Source organism: Poecilia mexicana, unplaced genomic scaffold (genome assembly GCF_051168715.1).
Source record: "Poecilia mexicana isolate PSO_F unplaced genomic scaffold, ASM5116871v1 scaffold_9, whole genome shotgun sequence".
Classification (NCBI taxonomy): Eukaryota; Metazoa; Chordata; class Actinopteri; order Cyprinodontiformes; family Poeciliidae; genus Poecilia; species Poecilia mexicana.
Window position 1 is genome coordinate 25872417 of NW_028263378.1, and position 20212 is coordinate 25892628.

General features: G+C 41.6%; 1 protein-coding gene across 2 annotated transcripts; it reads right to left on the reverse strand.

Annotated features, from left to right (window-relative positions):
* Window positions 1-16: 16 nt before the first annotated feature.
* Window positions 17-16774, reverse strand: LOC106929224 (poly [ADP-ribose] polymerase tankyrase-1). Of its 2 annotated transcripts, XM_015005968.2 has the most exons (28): window positions 16270-16774; window positions 14968-15192; window positions 14621-14716; window positions 13452-13488; window positions 13149-13224; window positions 11367-11387; window positions 9007-9101; window positions 8865-8931; window positions 7886-8072; window positions 7464-7585; window positions 7162-7253; window positions 6975-7053; window positions 6719-6890; window positions 6485-6564; window positions 5983-6128; window positions 5718-5883; window positions 5390-5609; window positions 5151-5260; window positions 4042-4230; window positions 3693-3939; window positions 2832-2914; window positions 2612-2732; window positions 2430-2527; window positions 2259-2333; window positions 2051-2156; window positions 1518-1704; window positions 1279-1435; window positions 17-1194 (listed from the first exon to the last, which is right to left on the reverse strand). In XM_015005968.2, the coding sequence occupies exons 1-28, from the start codon at window positions 16718-16720 to the stop codon at window positions 1108-1110; spliced, it is 3792 nt and encodes a 1263-aa protein (XP_014861454.1). In that variant the 5' UTR covers window positions 16721-16774; the 3' UTR covers window positions 17-1107. The 2 variants fall into 2 exon arrangements, with proteins under 2 accessions (XP_014861454.1, XP_014861455.1); XM_015005969.2 differs by lacking the exon at window positions 11367-11387.
* Window positions 16775-20212: the final 3438 nt, after the last annotated feature.

The following is a 20212-nucleotide window of genomic DNA, read 5'->3' on the forward strand; positions in this document are numbered from 1 at the left end:
ACAGAAAAGCAAGGAGTCATTAATGGGACATTTATTTAAAAAAAAAAAGAAGGGAGAAACAAAAAGGCATGAGAGGAAGATTCAGATGTCATTTACATTTAAACTCAAAGAAACTGTTAAACAGCAACAGTTATACACAACCATTTACACAACCTGTACAAATATCCCCTCCCCCCTTTGTAATTTGCAACTTTAATTCAAAATAACTTAAATAGATTTCTAGGTAAAAGTGCAAATCCTTTTGCATGAATGTCTGAGTAAGACCATGGTGACAGAGGGTGCCTTGATGAGCTCACTAGCTGCAAGGTGTTTCACTTGTAAGGCATCACAAGCACATTACAACATCTACAACTCTAAAGTATGGAGCACAGAAACGCAAAATGTTTTTTAAATGTACAACAGTTTCACCATGCTTGATTATGATGACTTTCTTTGCACGGCTGAGCACACGCATCCTCTCTCATGCACATCCGTATTGAACTGGCAATATAATAGTCTCAAATCCTGTGATTTGACCGAGCCCTTTCCCTGTTAAGAGTGTGCTGCCCTGAATAAAACCTCAAAAAAAAAAAGTTAGTTTACGTTTTAGGGTTCTTGGAAATAAGTAAGTAATGTTGTATTGATATCTCTTCAGTAGTGTTATTGTTTAGCGTTCAAAAACAGTCACCTAAAGAGAATAAACCCCCTGTTCGGTGGTGAAGTAGTCCCGCTGTTTCTGGTTGGCGTGGCGAGGCGGTGTGGGTTTCAAAGTCACAATGCGATGGTGACAAAATGTTTACACTTCAAAGTCTTAACAAGCATCCTCCTGTCAAGAGTGAAGAGGATGGAGGGGAGTGATACTGAAACTACTAACCCAGGCACGCTACTCGGCCCTACATGCTTCTGTAATAAACATGCAGTTGATGCAAAAACATAACGTCATCACCAAGAATAGTAAAGTATTATACAGCATATCCTTATGAAGCACTGTTCACCATGGTTTCTACTGGGCAGGAGGCTGGAAAGGAAATGTGTTTGGTGGTGAGAAAGGTCTTCATATAATTCCAATACAAAGGAGAAAGTATCAAGAATCGAGTCCTTATGTCCGGCCGAGCAGTAGTTCTGTAACTAGGACTTCTGCTCTGCTGCCGCTGCAGACTGGGCCGCGCTCTCTGGTTTGAGGATCTGATAGGTGATGAGGTACTCCGGGTAGGCCTGAGTGAAAACATGGTAACATGTTAGTAGTGACACAGAAGAGATCCAAAACTATTAGAGAATTTGCCCTGATTTCTCTGTTACCTGCTCTCCTCTGTAGATGACGTACTCGGCGTACGCTAAACCGTTAACGCTAGGTCGTCCGATTACCGAGTGATGACCTGGAGGGGCGTGAGCCATCTTCATGGCACTGAACTGCAGGAAGGACTTCCCCAAAGTTACCCGACAGAACAGCATTTGTCTAAAAACACGGATGAGAGAAGGGAGGTCAGGCTCACTGGTCAAAGAAAAGCAGCAAGAGAACCAAACGTGAGGAAAACAACCTGTGGCACAAGTAGCAGGATCGGTCTTTGTGCGTCGGGCATCCCGTGCCGCCGCCGATGCCATAGACATACTGATTGCTCTTGGAGGAGTTTTCTGCAAAGTAGATTCCTGCTCCAAACATCCCTCCGATGTAGGCATGGCGCTCATCGAAGCCTTTGTGGATGATGGCGTTGATGAATGGAGAACCTGAAGGAAATGGGACACAGTTTGTACAGTGCCTTGCAACATTTATTCTCGTTATTTGAACATTTCACATTTGGTCAAGGGGAGCAAAAGACCTTTGCGGAGGTAAATAATACTGGCAAATGAGATCGATTTCTCATTTAAGCGTCAACCAATTGTCAGTTTCCCAAAATTAAGAACATTTTAAAAAAGGAGAAAAAAAAAAAAAGAATCAGGGCCGATTTATCAGTGCATCCCTAATTTAGTCCCGTTACAATTAAAAAGTTCAGTATATCTTATTACCATTTTATGTGACAAACCATAAGCAGTGCGTAGTTATGAAGTAGATCATGATCATAATGCAAGTTACCGTGAAACAACATGCGCTCGTTGTGATGGTTATGGTTCTCGTCTGCAATCTCCTTCTGCCGGTGGGTGTAACGTTCCCTCAGCTTCTTATTTACCACCTTCTGAATCTGTGCAGCACAAAAATCACAAGTTAGTCAGAATGCTGTCTCAACTAGCTAAACACTTTGTTTTCCTTTGGTTCATCTGCAGAATTAAAAACAAAAAAATACCTTGATTATGTTGTATCTGCTGAAGACGCCACCAGCATTGCCTCCGTCCCTGTGCTCCCTGATTGTGCTTTGCATCTGGGAAACGAACAGAATTTTAAATTCAGGACAGTCAGCTCACAAACAAAATAACATCAATATTATTATTATGGTAAGCAAACTTCTGGTCAATACCTCTTCTTCTACAGACTGGTACTCTTTGTCGTCAGGAGACAGGTCGATCAGGATGGTGCCCTGGTTGGCACAGTGGAATGTCAGGTACGGGTTTCCACCTGTAAAGTGAAAACCAGTAAGGTTTTTATTTTTATTTTCTAAAACATCTGCTGCAGGCAGTTCAATCTCCCAGGATGCTCCACCTTGTTGCCCCCCCAGCAGCCTCTCAACACCCTTGATAAGCTTGTGTCGATGGCCGTAAGCATTGATGCCGATCTCCTTCAGCTCCTCGTGGCCCATGTCGGCCAACACATCCAGCGTGATCTGGAGGCGATGAACATCACAAAAAAGATGGGTGAGTAACCAGAGTTATATCTATGAGTTACACAGACTGTTTCTGTTTATAATGAAGCTTTTACTGACCTGCTCCCTCTCGAAGATGTCCCTCAGGTGCTCCAAGCCAAGGCTCTTCAGGAACTGACTTATGTTCATGTCCAACATTGTCACTATGTTGCAAAGAAACAAACAAAGGCCTTAGACAGGACATTAAAAACTATTTGATTCTTTGATTTTTTTTTTTCCATGGCTTTCTACTGTGAAAGATATGCACTCCCTTAAAGATTGTTTTTCTGTTTTTATTAGTCAAACTTAAATGTTTCACACTATTTTAAATGTCAGACAAATGTAACCTAAGAATATACAGAAAGCACACTTCAAATTATTTCATTTATCGAGGGGAAAAGAACTAACCACACAGACTTGGCTGCATGTGAAAATATTCGTTTGGAGTTGAGAGTTAGCACAGCTTTATGGGAGCCTTGGAGTTTACTAGAAATGGGCTCCACCCATTTTAACCATCTTCAGCATTTTTTTCCTGACAGACCTGTAGTATCAAAAACCTGTGCACAATCTAAAGCATCCTGAAAGATCTAGAAAGGAAATGAATCACCCTGGAATCTAAAGCAAAATCAAGAACAGATGAGAAAAACTCATCGACATTAATTAGAGCTGAATCCAATGCAGATGCTGCGGTATAACTAAAGTAAATCATTTAGAAAAACACTAACAGTTATTCCAAATACTTGATTGCAATTTTTGTCACAAAAGTTGGCAGAACCAGTTATTAGGATTAGAAGATGACAGAAGAAATTGTAAAATGATTGGAAGTGTAACAAAAAAAAAAAAAAAAAAGAAATCTGTAAGGGTTTGCATATATTTTTTGTGAAAGCACTGTACATTTATGAAACTGCCTGGTGTTTCCTGTGACCGTCACAGTAAACCTACTTTCTCCTTCCTTGCGGTCAGTTCCTGAGGCTCCGTCTGCCACCCCAGAAGCCCCGGCAGCGGCGGAGGCGGCCAGCTCGGTCAGCGGCCCAGCGAGGTTGTCTATGCTGCTGGCTGCTGACAGACAGGACGGCGTGGAAGCCGGCGAGATGACCGAAGCGCTGACCACTGTGGCCTGAGGCTTGAAGCAGCTGGGCAACGCGTCTGGAGGCATGGCGTCCATCAGGAGCGCTCTGATGTCGTCAGCCTGGAGAAACGCAGACACAACCCAGAAAACATTTCCGTCATTTCAACAAAGTAATGAGCTGCACTCACACATGACCTCTGTTTGTCCTACAGAGAGCCGTACCGTGGCCAGGTCCAGAGCCGTCTGGCCCTCTTGGTTCTTCATGGTGGGGTCAGCTCCGTGGGCCAGCAGCAGAGCGCAGAGCTGCGTGCGGCCTTTCTGGGCCGCCTCGTGGAGCGGTGTGAAGGCCCATTTGTCTGTGGCGTTTACACATGTGTTGTATTTGATCAGCAGGGCTGCAATGTCCACGTGCTGTTAAGAAGGAAAAGAAGAGGAAAATGATGAAGAAGTTGCTCGAGTTCATTAACTCCTAAAGCAAAATCTACATCACAACAGCAGTGGAACGGTTTTAGTAAAACAAACTGGTATTCTGCACAACAGGAACATGGCAACAGATTGATTTCAGCTGTTAACAGTGGGACAGGCATCAATTTTCAAATTATAGTTTTGTTTGTTTGTTTGCAGAAACCCCAGATATAATTTAACAGAAAAACTTGAAGTAAATATGGACCCAGAACCAAAAAATAATAATATACACAGCCGTGGCTGGAAACCCCCCCAACGATAGATCAGTCCCTCCAGGAAGTTTACTCATCTGTAGTAAATTTTGCGAGTACGTTTACTTTTCACCCTGGTCAACCAATCACCTGAATGTTGTCTCCATTTCCTTCTTTTCTGACCAATCACTGCAACTCAGCTGAATTTTGACCAATGCCCTCAACCTCCATCTAATTTAACTTCCTGTTCCACAGCGTCTCATGAAAGCTGAACTGATGAAAACGTGGCGCTAAACGATCACATTTGCCTTTTTTATTTAAATTCCAAAAACAACTGAGATGTTCTGCAGGATTTGCTTATACTGCGTTCAACATGTTATTTGCACTTTAGACATTAACGCCATTAAAATCATGTTTTTAAAAGCTTAAAAAATGTGCAACTTTGCAATGTTTTGAAAAAGGTGCTGCAGAAATCAGTTATTTTAGGATGCAACAATTAAAAAAAACAAAAAAAAACATGGCAACATCCTGGAGGGACAGATTGATTCATGATCATTATTAATCAGAAAATGCAAGTTACGTAATGATGGAAAAAAAAAAAAAAAAAAGGCAAAATCGAACCTCAGGATTGGAACAAAAGTCATGTTTATAAATCAACGCCCCCATGAGACTGACCCCATATGAAGCAGCATTATGAAGAGGGATCAATCCTCCTTTGTCCTGGGCGTTGACGTCGGCCCCGTGCTCCAGGAGATACTCTGCCACCTCGAGGTTGTTGTAACCGGCTGAGGAGGGGAAAAAAAAGAAATATAAAACTCTGGGAAAAAAAGAAAAATACTAGTCTAGGAATAGTTTTAGCAGTAGCACTAGGAAAAGCTTAACATTAACCTAAATCAGCTTCGTGCCGTCTGTACCTGCTAGATGGAGAGGCGTGGAGTTGCGCCCCTGGGCGTCTCTACAGTTGATATTCTCAGGAGAGCAAAGTTTCTGCACCCTGGCGAGGCAGCCCTTCTTAGCAGCATCCAGCAGGGCAGCGTCACCACGCAGCAGGTCCTGGATGTCCGTGTCCCCGTCCTTCACCATGTCCAGAGGGATGTTGCCATCGCGGTTCTTCTTGGTGGGGTCGGCGCCGTGCTGAAAAACACGTCACAGAATATTTAGTTTGCAGAAGGCTTCATTCCCACCCCCCACCCCCCAGATTCATCATTTGAAAATTGTACAGGAAACATAATGGACCCTCACTTTGAGAAGCAGCTTGCAGATCTCATATTTTCCTTTGGCTGCAGCCTCATGAAGCGGAGTGAACTTCCAAAGGTCGGCCACGTTGACGGAGGCTCCATGTCTGACCAGCAGCTCGGCCACTTCATAGTGACCGTAGGAGCAGGCGTTGTGGAGGGGAACCAGGCCGCTAAAAAAAATAAAAAGATTAAAAAAACATTTACGGCTAGAATCAAGCTAATAAAACCGATGTGTTGCTAGCAAAAGATGGAAGTTTAAAAACACTAACCCTTTGTCTTTGGCATGGACATCAGCGCCGTGGTGAAGCAGGTACTCCACGACGGCCACTCGATTGTAACCGGCTGCAAAGTGAAGGGGGGTGGAGTGGCGACCCTCCAGGTCCCGGCAGTTTACGTTCTGAGGGGAGCAAAGTTGCTGCCAAACGGCAAAGACGCATTAGGAAGGTAAGCAACATGTCGGAGTGTGAAAATATGATAACAAAAAGGTACTGGGGTGATTTTTTTGTGGAAAAACAAAGTTAGTAGTATAAATAACTCCATCTTACAGAATTCTGATGCATTTTTGGATTTGTGGATATTTTTCAAATTCAAATTTAGAAATACTTTATTGATCCCAAAGGGAAATGAAATGTTGTTGTAATTGATATTAATTCAACATTTTCAGGTTATAACATTAAAAAAATAAATAAAATCTATAATCAGCTCCAAAATTCTACAATCTAGTGAAAATAACTAATTGATAGCATGTTCTTGTTGAGTCAGGGAACATACTTGCACTGTGTCCAGGTCTCCTGCTTTGGCAGCTTCCAGGAACCTGTAGTCCACATCAGAATTCCTGGTGGGAACATTTTCTGGGAAAAACAATTAAAGAATGATCAATAAATAAGACAGCTAGCCAAAGCCAAGCAATAAAATCCACATCTGGAGACCACGAAATCTGCCCAACACTGCCATAAAAGTCTAAACACCTGAAAAATCCCCTGAAATAACTGGAACACTGATTACCGTTCAGAATCTGCTGCACAGCCTCGTTTCCCATCTGGGCTGCGGTGAAGCCCTGTAGAGACACGATGGACGGGTCGGCTCCGTAGCTGAGCAGCAGCTTGCAGGTCTGGATGTGGCCGGCCAGCGCCGCCCTGTGGAGAGCCGTCTGCCCCAGAGTGTCCGCTGCATTCACCTGAAGTTACAGGAGCAGCAGCACAAACTAGTAACTCGTCAAATTCCGACTTTTCTACCAGAGCGGGATAGAAACGTGACGAACCTTCGCTCCGTGTTTCTGCAGAACCTCCAGGATGTCGTTGTGAGCTCTCTCAGCAGCAACATGCAGGGGAGTCATGAAGCTGGAGAACATCAAAGAGAGGAGCTTCAGTGTTTTGTTTGGTGACGTTTTCATTACGTCTTCATTTTATTATTTATTCCACACATATAGGGTCAGATTGCCGTCTTACTCTTTGTTCTTCTCGTTGATGTTGGCGCCTTTACGAAGCAACAGCTCCGTCACCTGTTTTCTCTTCGGATGAGGAGACGCCACCGCACAGTGCTGGAATACACACCTTTAACATCAGTCCACTAAAACCTCACAGTGTAACTAAAAACTGTTGATAAAAACTGTATTTCATCATATCCAACAGAACAATGCTGGTGAAAAAAAAACAAAAAACAAAACAAAAATCCCCCAGGATTCTTGGGCATATGTTGAACTCTGTGAAAAGATGCTGAAAATGCAGTGGAAAGCTCTTCTGTTTCTCACCAGAGCCGTCTCGTTGCTTTGAGGATGCTTGAAGCCGATGATCTCCAAAGCCAGAGTCTTCTTCACTTTGGCCATGTCGGCTTCACGGGCCGCCTGCAGTAGCGAGTGACCTTTGAACTCGTCTACGTTGAAAAAGAGAGGCAAATGGGAAAATGATGCTGGCTTGAAAACTTGCAGCCTTTAAGGACCCGACACATAACAATGATGGATGTTTTCCTGGCTTACATTTCTAGTGTTCCCAGTACTTTTACTCAAGTTTTAAACACAAAAGGTGACCTTTTCTACAGCAGTCAGGATTAAAATATGGAAACTAATAAAGCATCAAAATAAAAATTTGGACTAATATCAGTATTACTTAAATTTGAGATTCATTCTACTCCACCCTAAATCTAAAGGTCGACTCCAACTGAGAAGAAACTCACAGGTCAGCCTCTCTTTGAGCTCTGGGGTCGGGGCCATGTCCACGGCGCTCTTGCTGTGACAGTTTAGCAGCGTGGGATCGGCGCCGTGGCTCAGCAGCAGGGAACACACCTCCACTCTGTTTTTAGACGCAGCCTCGTGCAGAGGGGTGAACTGCCACAGGTCCATGGCGTTCACACAGGCTCCATGCTGCGGGAGGAAAAGCCCGTCAGAGCATTTCACAAATCAGGAGAGTCCTGATGTTTAAAAACCTGCTTAAGGCAGGGCTGTAACGATTAATCAGATGAATTGATTACTGACACGATCGTCAACTGATTCAGTAATCAATCAATTAATTAACCGAGACTCAAACGAAGGCCATTTTGCTGAAAGAACAATAAATCAGATCAGTAATTAAGCCAAAACTGTACAAAAAATATACACATTCTGGATTTAAGATAGAAAAAAAACCCATCTTTGTCTGTAAATATGTTCTACCAAAAGCTTCTCAAGTGGCATAGTTTTAGCTTCACAAGTTTCAAATTTTGTAAAAAAAAAAAAAAAAATTCTAGGAAACACATTTTTCTATCCAATTATTAATCAGTTAATCCAATAAATAAGTAGATCATCCCCAGACTATGGATGCAAAGTGAAGCAGAAAAGGTTTCAGTTTTTCCCCATGGTGACGTTAGAAGTTTCTATATACCGTTATTGTAATTTTCTTATTTGAGAAGGAAATAATTTGTGTGTTTTGTCTTTCCAATACTGTATAAAATAAGGCTGAGTGGCTCACTGAAAAATCTGCAGCGTGTGCCAACTTTTTTTTTTATCTGATTAATTGTCAGAATAAAAATCCATCAAATAATTTACTACTAAAATTAGTAGCCTTTTTGAGGCCGGAGTTTCAAACAATTATTTCCAAATAAAACGCCTCTTGGCTAATCTCATTGTTCCTCGACGCTGCCTCTCAATCCTGTTTTTATGCAACAAAGTTCGACTTACTTTAAGCAGAAGCTCAGTGACCTCGTAGTGACCGTACGAGCAGGCGTTGTGAAGAGGCACCAGGCCGCTGCAGGACAAGACACACATGACAACAGGAAACTGGGCACTCTGGTTTTGTCCACTTCCTTTGAGAGCCACTCACCCTTTGTCCTTGGCGTGAACGTCGGCGCCGTGCTGAAGGAGGAGCTGAACGATGCGGACCCGGTTGTAGCCTGCAGCCAGGTGGAGGGGCGTGGACTGCAAGAGAGGACTGCCTGTTAGCCCATACACACGCAGACACACTCTCTCACACACTCGCAGATCAGGCAGGCTTAGTGTCTGCCGTCTCCAATGGCAACAAGTGGCTGATTAGAGCCAGAAGCAAAATTGCTACTGCAGGCTGTGCTGGGTGAGTTGCAGATGAATGGCAGATTTGATGATGCAAGTTCAGTAGAGTTTGAGGGCAAGCCCAGCACAAATAAATAAGGATTATTTTGTTGCTCAGGACATGATCTCATCCAAGTCGGTAATAAAAAAGCGCCATCCTGACTGCTCACCTTCAATATCTCTCAATAAAATAAATAAATAATAATAAAAAACAACTTTGGGTCTGAGAGATTAACAGGTTTGTTTTATGCAGTGAGTAGGGCAAAAAGAGTAGTTACTTACTATGAAAATATGCCTGGGATGCATTACAGTTGGGATGCAACAGTGGCCTAATTTGTATTCATTCAGCCCCATTTACTTCAAATGTTAAAATGAGACATATATATATGTATACATACATACATAAAGTATTTTCAAAGTATTTCTAAAGTATTTCCCATGTTGTCACATTGCAACTCCAATTTTCAATAAAACTTTATGGAATTTTATGTAATAAAAATATCAGCAGCGTAAGCCTAAACAAAAATTCTGCATGTTTTCTTTGCAGAAAAATATTTTTTTAATTCTTAACATTTTTCCATGAATTCTCAGCTGATTTTAGGTTTGCTCATTTTAACTTATGAATGTGATTTGACATGTTCAGCTGAAGCTACCTGAATGTTTAGGGTCATCCTTGTCTGGAAGGTAAAAATCCACCTAAATGTAACATTTTTGCAGCCAATAGCAGGAATATGACCCAGAATTACCCTGAGTTTAGACTCCATCCCTCTTACATCAACACCGTCTCTGCAGTAGAAACACACCGCTCAGTGCATGATGCTGCTTCCGCCATTTATTATTTTTTGATTACGCACCAGTTGACCGTTTGCTAACTAGACGATTTCTGAAGCCAACAGTGTACATTTAATTCTATACAGAGGTACCAGGACACTGGTATACTACTGCATACTGTTTTGTCTTGGTCTATTACATCACGCAAAGACAAAATACAATGAGTTATAAGGTGACAAAATGCGACAACGGTCAAAGGGAATGAATTCTGTAATTACATTATTAGCAGTGGGACAGAGAGGGTGGGAATGAGCTGAATTTGGTTATTTTTGTGAACTGAAGGACTTTTAATGCTAAACGTCACGTTCAAGTTCTCTAATCCCATCAAATCCCAACTGTAACAGGACGCGGAAAAGCTGGAGTAAAAGCAAGCTGAGATTGAAAAAAGAAAGCCTGCTGCAAGGGAAGAGGAAAACGAAATCATATGGATTCATTTAGGTCAAGAAATATCAACATTAGTAAATGCAAAGCTGTGGTTCCAATTTGTCCAAAATCAAGCTCTTACACTTAAGAAAACAAAAAGGGACATAATTTCAAGTTTCATGCAGTGATGTTAATGTCAAACCCAAACGAGGCCAAAGTGCAACATCTCAAGCCAGAGTGGTGGAGTCAAACTGATGAGGCGTTTTGCATTGTGGATCATTCAGCGTGGCGCGGAACAAGCAATTAAAAGCTTTTGCAATAAAAGGGCAGCACAGCTCCTGAATGATGACGAGTGAAATGAAGTCCATTTACTGCATAACAAACTGATTGGACAGGGGATGTGAGGAAGGAGGCACGAATTTCACAATGACAAATCCATGATTCGCTCGACAAGATGCAGAGAGGCGGGCCCTGAGGCATGCATGAGAAGTTGTCAAAAAAAATAAAAAAATAAAAATTAAATAAATTAGAAACCCAACCAGATACAGGCTGACCGAGTGATTCACAGAAGTGTGGGTGAGTGTGCAGAGGACAGAGGACAGATGCCAAAAGACAAGCAGGCAGTGGACATTTTGAGCTCCTCTCCAGCTTCGGAGAGACGCAGCGTCGTCACCATGACAACATCCCAGCTCATTCAAACAGTACGTTGCTCTCGCTCACACAGCCACTTCCGCGCGCACACGCACACCAGAGGAGCGTCAGGGTAGGATACATGAGTGACCCGCGAACCCAGGGCCATGATGTGCAATTAACAAGTGACAGGCAGCTTATTGGTCAAATTAAAACAAACAAAAAAAAAATGATGGATTAAAAAGAAACAAAAACAAAAATAAAGATCACAACAGTGCATCAATCAAGTGGCCATTATCAAGGTCAACTTACCAGCATTTTTTGTGAGGTTGACTGATCGACAAATGTTGCCAGAGTCACACGGAAAACAAAACGAAACACAAATTACAAAATGACAGCATCTCGTCACAGAAATTTCCCTCTCTCAATCTAAGTCAATGAAAAACAAATATTTATTTTTACTAAAAGGAAAAAATAACAACACTCATCTGTAAAATGTGACAGAATAAATGTAGGACATCGCCAGAAAGAGCTGGGAGATGACGCTAATCTGAAATGTGCCCGAAGACCCGAAAACAAACCAGACAGCATAGGGAAGAAAAAATAAAAATAAAAAATATAGATATGACTGAAGATCGTGACCCTACTGGGTCGACCACATTTACTGGTTCTACAGTAAAGATGTCTAAAAAAAAATTAAAATAATAAATCCATCTTTTATTCTAGAAGTGTCAGCCCACAATCAAAGTTTGAATAATCCAACTTCTAATTTGAGCACATGTATTAGGGACGGGAAGAAAATCCAATGGTAAGTAATAATATAAATAATAATTGGTACATAAAAATGATAAAGATCTCATTGAGAGCTCCCATCTTATAACTTTTTGAATTCACCTCTGTTCCAGGAAACCTCAATCAAATGTCTGATACGTTCCAAAATAAGAGATGAGTGGATTTAGTGTGTCAACTAGAGACGCTTTGCCCAAATTTAGTTAAAAATCCCTATTTCTTAATCCAAACATTTTTCCCCATGACTGAATAAATGTACTCAAATTAAAAGGTATGTTTTTGCCTCCATTTTCTGTGTTGGATTATGCCACTGCAATAAAAGATGAATTTATTTGAAGGCTTTTCGAATCTTTACCATTCAATAAATGTGTCCGGCGCAGCACGGTGCGATAGAGTTGGGATTTAATCAGAAAGAAGTTGCTGATTGACACTTTGAGTTATTCACAAAAAAAGGCCCGAGCATCTGTAGAGAAATTATATTCACATCTTTAAAAATTAAATTAAAGAAAGATGGCAACAACAACAAAAAAGAAATCCAGACATGTTAAAAAGAAAGTGCACCTTACATGATTTCTAACCACAAGTGTTTCAACGTTTACATCTTCCACCAGGATTATTAACGGAAAAGAAACGGTATTTTCCCACAACGTGGATAAATTCTGGGATTAAAAAACTTTGTGGAATGTAATAGACTAAAACGTTCCTTGTTGCGACCCAATGTTTCTGAATGAACTCAAAGCGACCTCTAGAAAGAGGAGACGACGCTGCCAACAAAACGACACCAGGATCCAAACGTGATGGAAGACAATTCAGCTGGGACTAGAAGGGGAATTTGTGGCAGCGCTATTTTTTGGTGAACAAACAGAATCATCGTGTAGCTATCGCATCTGGTCTAACGGTTTGGACTTTGACATAAAGAGCAGAAATTAAAATTATGAGCATGTGCACCTTCAAGGAATAAAATCCGAAGATCGAGACGGTTGAAAGGAAGGGCACAGGTGGCCTTCCAGAATATTCTGACGAGCATTCACTATTACAAAGGGCATTTAAATGATATAAAACAGTGGGTTTTTTTTTTTTGTGAGAGTTGATATGCTTACTCTCAAAAATTAATTTCCTTACATCCTCTTTACAAACTGACACAGCGATTATCAGACTGCAGTAATGAACGGTTCAGCTAGCGCTCCTGCTGCTTCCTCTATTCAGAGACAAAACGTCCATTTGGAAACTCAAAACAGCACTTTGAGCGGACAGGACAGTGTAAATGGAGTCGTTATTAAGGTGCAGCACAGCTGGGTAATTTACCTTGCGGCCATCACTGGCATGACAGTTGACATTTAACGGAGTCAGCAGTGCCATCAGCTTTTCTTCATTCCCACTCCTGAAAACACACCAGCCATCAACCCGACAATAGACATCTGACATCATCGTTCTTTTGGGCTTCGGGGAGGGAAAACGTACGTTTTCTGTGCAGCTACTTATTTTGCATTTTCAATAGCAACATGCAGCTAGAAAAGCTCTCGCCCAGCAGTTTAATTTCTACCTGAAACCAATTTGTCATTTCACATTTCTGCCTCCAGCTGCGCATGCTGCTGGAAACACACTCACCTCGCTGCTTCCAGGAGTTCATCCTTCTTGTATTCACCTAAAAGAACAAAAAAAAAGAAACATTGTTAAAGTGAGGCATTTTAAACACTGTGGATTGACGTTTCTTTACGGTGGAGATAGATTTAGGATAGATTATGGATGCTGCATCCATGTGGGGGTGGGAGGAACCAGTTGGGACTCAGACATGCTGAGTTTTGCTCATACTACGCTTTGGTTCAAATGTGCCGACAATTTCCATGCGCTGCCATTAAATAAGTTATAAAAATTGTTTTTGTTTGAATCTTTGCTAAGGAGCTGCAATTCTTTCGCAGAATCAGAACATTTACGGTGCTCCATTACGTTTAATCAAGTATTTTCCAGGCACACATCCTTGACAGTTTATAGTACAATCAAGTGACTATGTTGTTATGAAAATGCCGAATTTATCAAATATAGTTTACAAGAAATTTGGTTGAGGGGAATGAAGCTACAATGCAGAGTTTCAGATAAATACATTGTATAATTGGGCGTTAAAACATGCCCGAATGGTTGCCATTGGAGATTCAAGGATTTCTCAAACATGCATGAAAGAATCAAGGCAACGCTCCAGGTGTGTGTTTGATGAAGGAACAACATAATATAATATCAAACCTCAAAAAAGCAGAGGAACTTGTTGCATTGCGTCTGCAGACACTAATGACTACATGACTGCCGCTTTGTTCAGCTTTAGCCATTAGACCTCCTTTAATATTTTTTAAAATTCTCACTTTTCTCTAAGTTACCAGAAAATCCTGAGCAATAAATAAATAAATAGAACCTCTTAATGGACTCACAAAACATTTGCTGCATTGAAAACAATTGTTTTCCATTGTCTTCAAGCAGCAATGATGTCAGATCATCTTTCAATCAATGATATATAATGTTGTAAAAAAGACTGATTCGTTTTGCACCAAAAATACTAGTCGTAAGATACAGAACATATGCAAGATGGTCAGTATATAGAAAAAAATAATAAAAAATATGGCAAAAAACATGTCTTAGCTCAAAGAAGATATGAAAAAAGTAGCATTTATGAACGAGTACATAAATAGTAGTGCTTGTAGTCAAATTGCAGCATTTAAAGGAACCCTAAAATAAAAGACGTAGGGATAATCAGGAAGTGTGCTGCTGACGAACTCCAAGGTACTGACCTGTAAGAACAGCCTTAGCTGAAGGGTCAGCAAGATCAAGAGCTGATTTTCCATCGGTGTTGCGGATGTTTGGATCAGCTCCGTGCTGGAGTAATACTGTGTTAAAAGAGGGTGAGATCAATACAACTTCAATAATTTAATTACTGCATATTTCATAGATGAGGCACTCAGCCAAGCAAGTGCTGTATTTAAGGGACACAGAGCAAATTTTATTTAAATTCAGCACCAGCACCTTTCTACTTTAAAACATGAGGGCAAGATTTTATGCTCAGACATTCTCAAAGATGTTCTTCTCCATATTTCCAAAAATCGCAAATGCTCAAATATAAAGCAGCAGGGCCCCTTACCGATGCACACATCTATCTTGCCCTTGATGGCAGCCTCATGCAGTGGGGTGTAGTTCCAGTTGTCTCTGGCATTGGGATCTGCACCTTGACACAAGAGGAGGCTGACGACCTCTGCGTGCCCGAAGGAGCAGGCATTGTGTAGCGGGATGAGACCACCGTCATCCCTGGCATGAACATTGGCACCTGTCTGTAGAAGATGCTCCACCACATCTTTTCTACCAAAACCTAAAATATATATATAAAAAAAAGTCAGCAGAAATTATGAATGGAAAACAGGAAGGATGACAAAATATCTGGGACGCTGCGACTATATTCAATGACAGTGACTTTAATAATTCTACTTACGATATTTGTACTCTACAAATGAAAAAGAGGATATTTTTGACCTTTTCAGTGACAATATCTAAAGGACTATGTTTGTCCATGAGTAGACAATTGATCGTGTAAATGTCAGTATATAAAGATAAATTTAAACCATACTTGAAAATATGATAGTTAATACAGGACGTTACTTTTCATTATTGCTTTTTAAGTAAAGGGGTTTCGTATAGTCACACTCATGACTGAAATAAGCCAATTTTTTTTAAATTTTATCCTCTTTATATTATGCATCTACCCAGATGCATAATATAACATTAAACATTAAATACCCAGAATATTTAATGTTATACGTGTAAGTAATGAAGACAAATTTACTTTTTAACATGCCGAAGTTGACTATTTGACTGGTTTAATGTGTCTTAAGTATGTAATGAGTGCCACATTCGGCTTTGGAAGAAACAAATTCACAAAACTGTTTTTGATCCTGGGACAAAATCGGTCATCGAGATTGATCAAAGCAAAAAGTCCAAAAATAAAGATACATGTCAGGCGAAGCTGTAATAATTTTCCAACAAGTAAAAATTCAACCAAAACATTTACGTCACAAAAAACACCCCCTGAAGTCATTCGGCCACAGGAAACTAATTAAATAAACTTGCGGAAAAACTACTGTAGATGCATAAACAACTTGCTAACACGAGCTAAATATCGGTTACTTTTTGTCCTGTTCTGATGTTTGAGTTTACTGACTACTGAATGTCTGATAAACAAAACGAGGAGAGCGACACAACAAGCTAGTAACCACTAAGACGGGTAAAAAAAAAAAAAAGGTGGACATAAAGCGTGATAAAAGGTTATATTTGGGACCCGAGGACAAACCGTAATCACATTGCAATAAACATAACGCTGCTAGCTGCCTGCAGTACCCCATCTTAGCGAATAGCCTGTCCCCCCTGTTTGCTTAGCTTAGCTCATCCTTACCCGCAGCGAAATGCAGCGGAGTTGATTTTCGACCAGCCATGTCCTTTGCGTTTACATTCACCGAATCCACAAGTCTCTTAACGCGGGACACATCTCCGTTTCGACAGGCCTCGAAAAGCTCCCTGAAGGCCCCGACTACTCCGCTGCTACCGTCGATGGGGCTGGTGGCTCCTGAACCGGGGCTTGATACGCTGCTGCTACCTCCGCCTGATGTAGTCGAGGTAGAGCTTGCACTGCTCGCCAAGACCTGGACTGGTAGGTCCGGGGAGGCCAGAGCCATATCTACCCCTCCGCTACACTCCCTCTCGCTCTCCGAGGAACCGACGGCCGGGGATAGCAGAGCCATGGGCGGCGAGGCCGGGGATGCCCCCGAAAGGGAGCCGTTTCTCGGTGGAGATTGCAACGTAGTCTGTTGTTGTTGCTGCTGCGAAGAGCGACGAGACACCGCCATTACAGCAGCTCGGAGGCGACAATAAAAACTGCTCCTCCTTTCCGGTGAAAGTGCTTCAGTTTCCTGTCAGCTGTTTACTTCCAGCCAGGGCACAGAAGGAAGAAATGCTCAACACAAAACTAGTAAATTCAGCCAGAAAATTACTTTAAATAAAATTTAAATGAGCCACTTACTTTCTCTTCAGTGCAAGCATCGAATGCACCTGGGAATGTATATTGTAAAAAATAAATATATTTTACATTAAAATATAAAAACGTGATATGTAATATACGCATCAGACTTTAATTTCTAAATGTTAAGCATGTTCTTTCAGAATATGTCAGAGAGATATTTGTAAAATAATTCTAACATATTCTTATAACTATTAGGAAACACAACTGCACAAAATGCAGTTTTCTTTTATTTCCCCCTAGCTCCGTCAATTTTTTTGTCCTATTTTAGAAAATTAGTGAACATTTTCAAGACAAAGAAACAGGAAATATGTAGGAGCTTATAAACTGAATACTTTCTTAATAATCATGAAAAACAACTTAGTTCTTATATTTAAAAAAAGTTTTCTTGGCAACGCAACCCAAACACTTGGCAACGCGACCCAAACACTTCCTGCAGTTCTGTTGTTTGGGCGCTAAGAGGCGCTCTACGATCTCAATCCAACACGGACCAACTCATGTTCGACAACTCACCTGCTAATCTTCCATCTGACTAGGTTAGCATGTTTATGGGAAGAGGATGATCTGAAGTAACCCTCCAGAAACCTGCCCCAGCCTCTGAGCAAATCAATAACACCTCTAATCCCAGGTAGTCAATGAGAACGGGACTAGAGACTCTTTCATTTTGTATTATACAACATTAGACGAATCTGAACTGGTTTAGATTTACTTCTCTTACAAGTGGATAATACCTCTGCTTCATACTGGCGTTAGTAATCTGGTGTGAAGCTGTGCACACACCAATATGATTGGTATAGTAAGAGATGTTAATTGGTTTGCCCCTCCGTCTGGGAACATACACATGAAAAAAACGTAAATATGTCTGTAGTTGGATGGCCCATTTTCGCCTCCTCCTCTTATCTGCAGATAAAACTCACGTAACATGGCGTTCGAGCTTTAACCTGTCACACTATACGCTCTGGGATTCACCTTGCTGACGTCAGCTGCCTTCTGTGTCTTATGGCGTCACAGAGGGGTTGTATATATACCGAAGATATCTGTAGTTAGGCTTTTGTATATTCAACTTCCTTCACCAAGTGAGAGCCTCTGGTACATCTATTATTGGATATTTAAGAACATTTTTGAGGAGAAATTAAGCCAGTAAACATCTGACAGAATGAGTTTGTTACTCAAAGCTACAAACGGGATTGGAGCTGGACTGGGACTCCATAATCTTAACCAACCCAAACTGAAACTCAGCTATGTAGAGACCTTAAGGGATAACAGAGCTCTGGAGAAAACTAGAATATTTGCCTCCCTCCTTAACTCAAGGAAACGCTCAGGACTGGGGCTGGTGGAGAAAACCAAAAGTTTTTGCGCAGGAGTGACGTTGTCTGGCGTAGACCTTTTGAAATCACTAAATTTACCACATGAAGTTAACTCTTCCAAAAAAAACAATAATAAATTCGGCGAATTCTCGTATGACAGTATACCATTACTCCCACTGCCAGACCTCGAGGTAGTGAATCCCAGAAACCCAGAACCTCCTTACCGGAGGTAATTCCACCCTCCAGTGAAGGAAAAGTTAGAGATAACAAGGACCAACAAGCTACAGCCGAGAGTTGCAACACTGGGTGAGCAAATATGGAGCCATCTATCAAACTTTTACGACCAGGATATTGTCGGTATATGTCTAGGACATGCATATAATGTTCTCCGCAAAGTCTTCTCCATTTCCCGTGAGCTCTGTTCATACACTTTAGATGGCGTATTCGAAGGTGAATCTCCAGAACTCTTTGAGGAAGAGACCACTCCAGTGAATGAGTATCCAACAATTCTTATGTTTTGAGTCTGTCTGTATAGATATAAATTGCTTACAATGCAGGCCATTTCTGGAAAGCTTCATAACATGAAACTAACACACTAAAGTAGCAATTGGGAAAAATTTTAAACTCCAACACAGTCCATGCCTTAAGGAAACAATCGTTTCGCAAAAGCCTCAAGATCATTTACCCATTTACCCATGGGTAATGAAGCTGGCTCTTGGGACGTGGAATGTCACCTCTGGTGGGGAAGGAGCCAGAGCTTGTGTGTGAGGTTGAGAGGTTCCAGCTAGAAATAGTCGGTCTCACCTCGAAGCATGGCTCTGGTTCTGGAACCAGTCTCCTTGAGAGGGGCTGGACATACTTCCACTCTGGAGTTGCCCACGGTGAGAGGCACCGGGTAGGAGTGGGCATACTTGTTGCCCCCCATCTTGGCGCCTGTACGTTGGGGTTGATCCCGGTGAACGAGAGGGTAGCCTCCCTCCGCCTACGGGTGGGGGGACATGTTCTGACAGTTTTGTGCTTAAGGGCCAAACGACAGTTCAGATTACCCACCCTTCTCTGAGTCCTTGGAGGGGGTACTGGAGAGTGCCCCTGCTAGGGACTCCCTTGTTCTGCTGGGGGACTTCAACGCTCATGTGGACAATGACAGTGAGACCTGGAGGGGCGTGATTGGGAGGAATGGCCCCACCCTGAACTGAACTCGAGTGGTGTTCTGTTGTTGGACTTCTGTGCTCGTCACGGATTGTCCATAACTAACTATGTTCAGGAACAACATGGCCATGTTGTGGTGCACTTGGCACCAGAGCACCCTAGGCTGCAGTTCGATGATCGACTTTGACATTGTTTCGTCGGATCTGCGGCTGTACGTCTTGGACACTCGGGTGAAAAGAGCTGTCCACTGACCACAACCTGGTGGTGAGTTGGCTGCAGTGGTGGGGGAGGATGCCGGTCAATCGTTTCAGATCTGGCAGGCCCAAACGTGTTAGACTCCAAATGGCACACTTGGACAACACCTGTACATCCTCATAAACATGTCCAAAATGACATTTCTTTTTGTGCTATTTTGATCAATCTTGAAATCCACGAGCAGAATATTTTATTCTACAGATAAAAAAGTATTGGTAAAAAAAAAGGAGAAGGATCAAGCCTCAATTTAGGTTTGGACCTAATAATTTTGAATATTTTAATTATGGCTTACATTTGCACATTTAATATGGTGGGTTAACATTTCTTCAACCTCTACAGGTGTTAATTACCAGGACCTTCTGCTGTGAACACTCCCTGCTCAGGTAGCTTGTAGGTAGAGTTGAAAACTACGAAGTTAGGGAGGAAAGCAGCAGTTTTCCTTAATACCATTTTATAAATCCAAGGTTTAAAGACATGTACATATGTATGCTTGTGGAGATTTAAAATAGTTTCCCTACCCAACCTCCTGTGGTTGAAATTAAATATAGCTAAAACACAATAATATGTTAATCTTACACTTAAATAAATAAAATGTGGCCAAAGCAGAAATC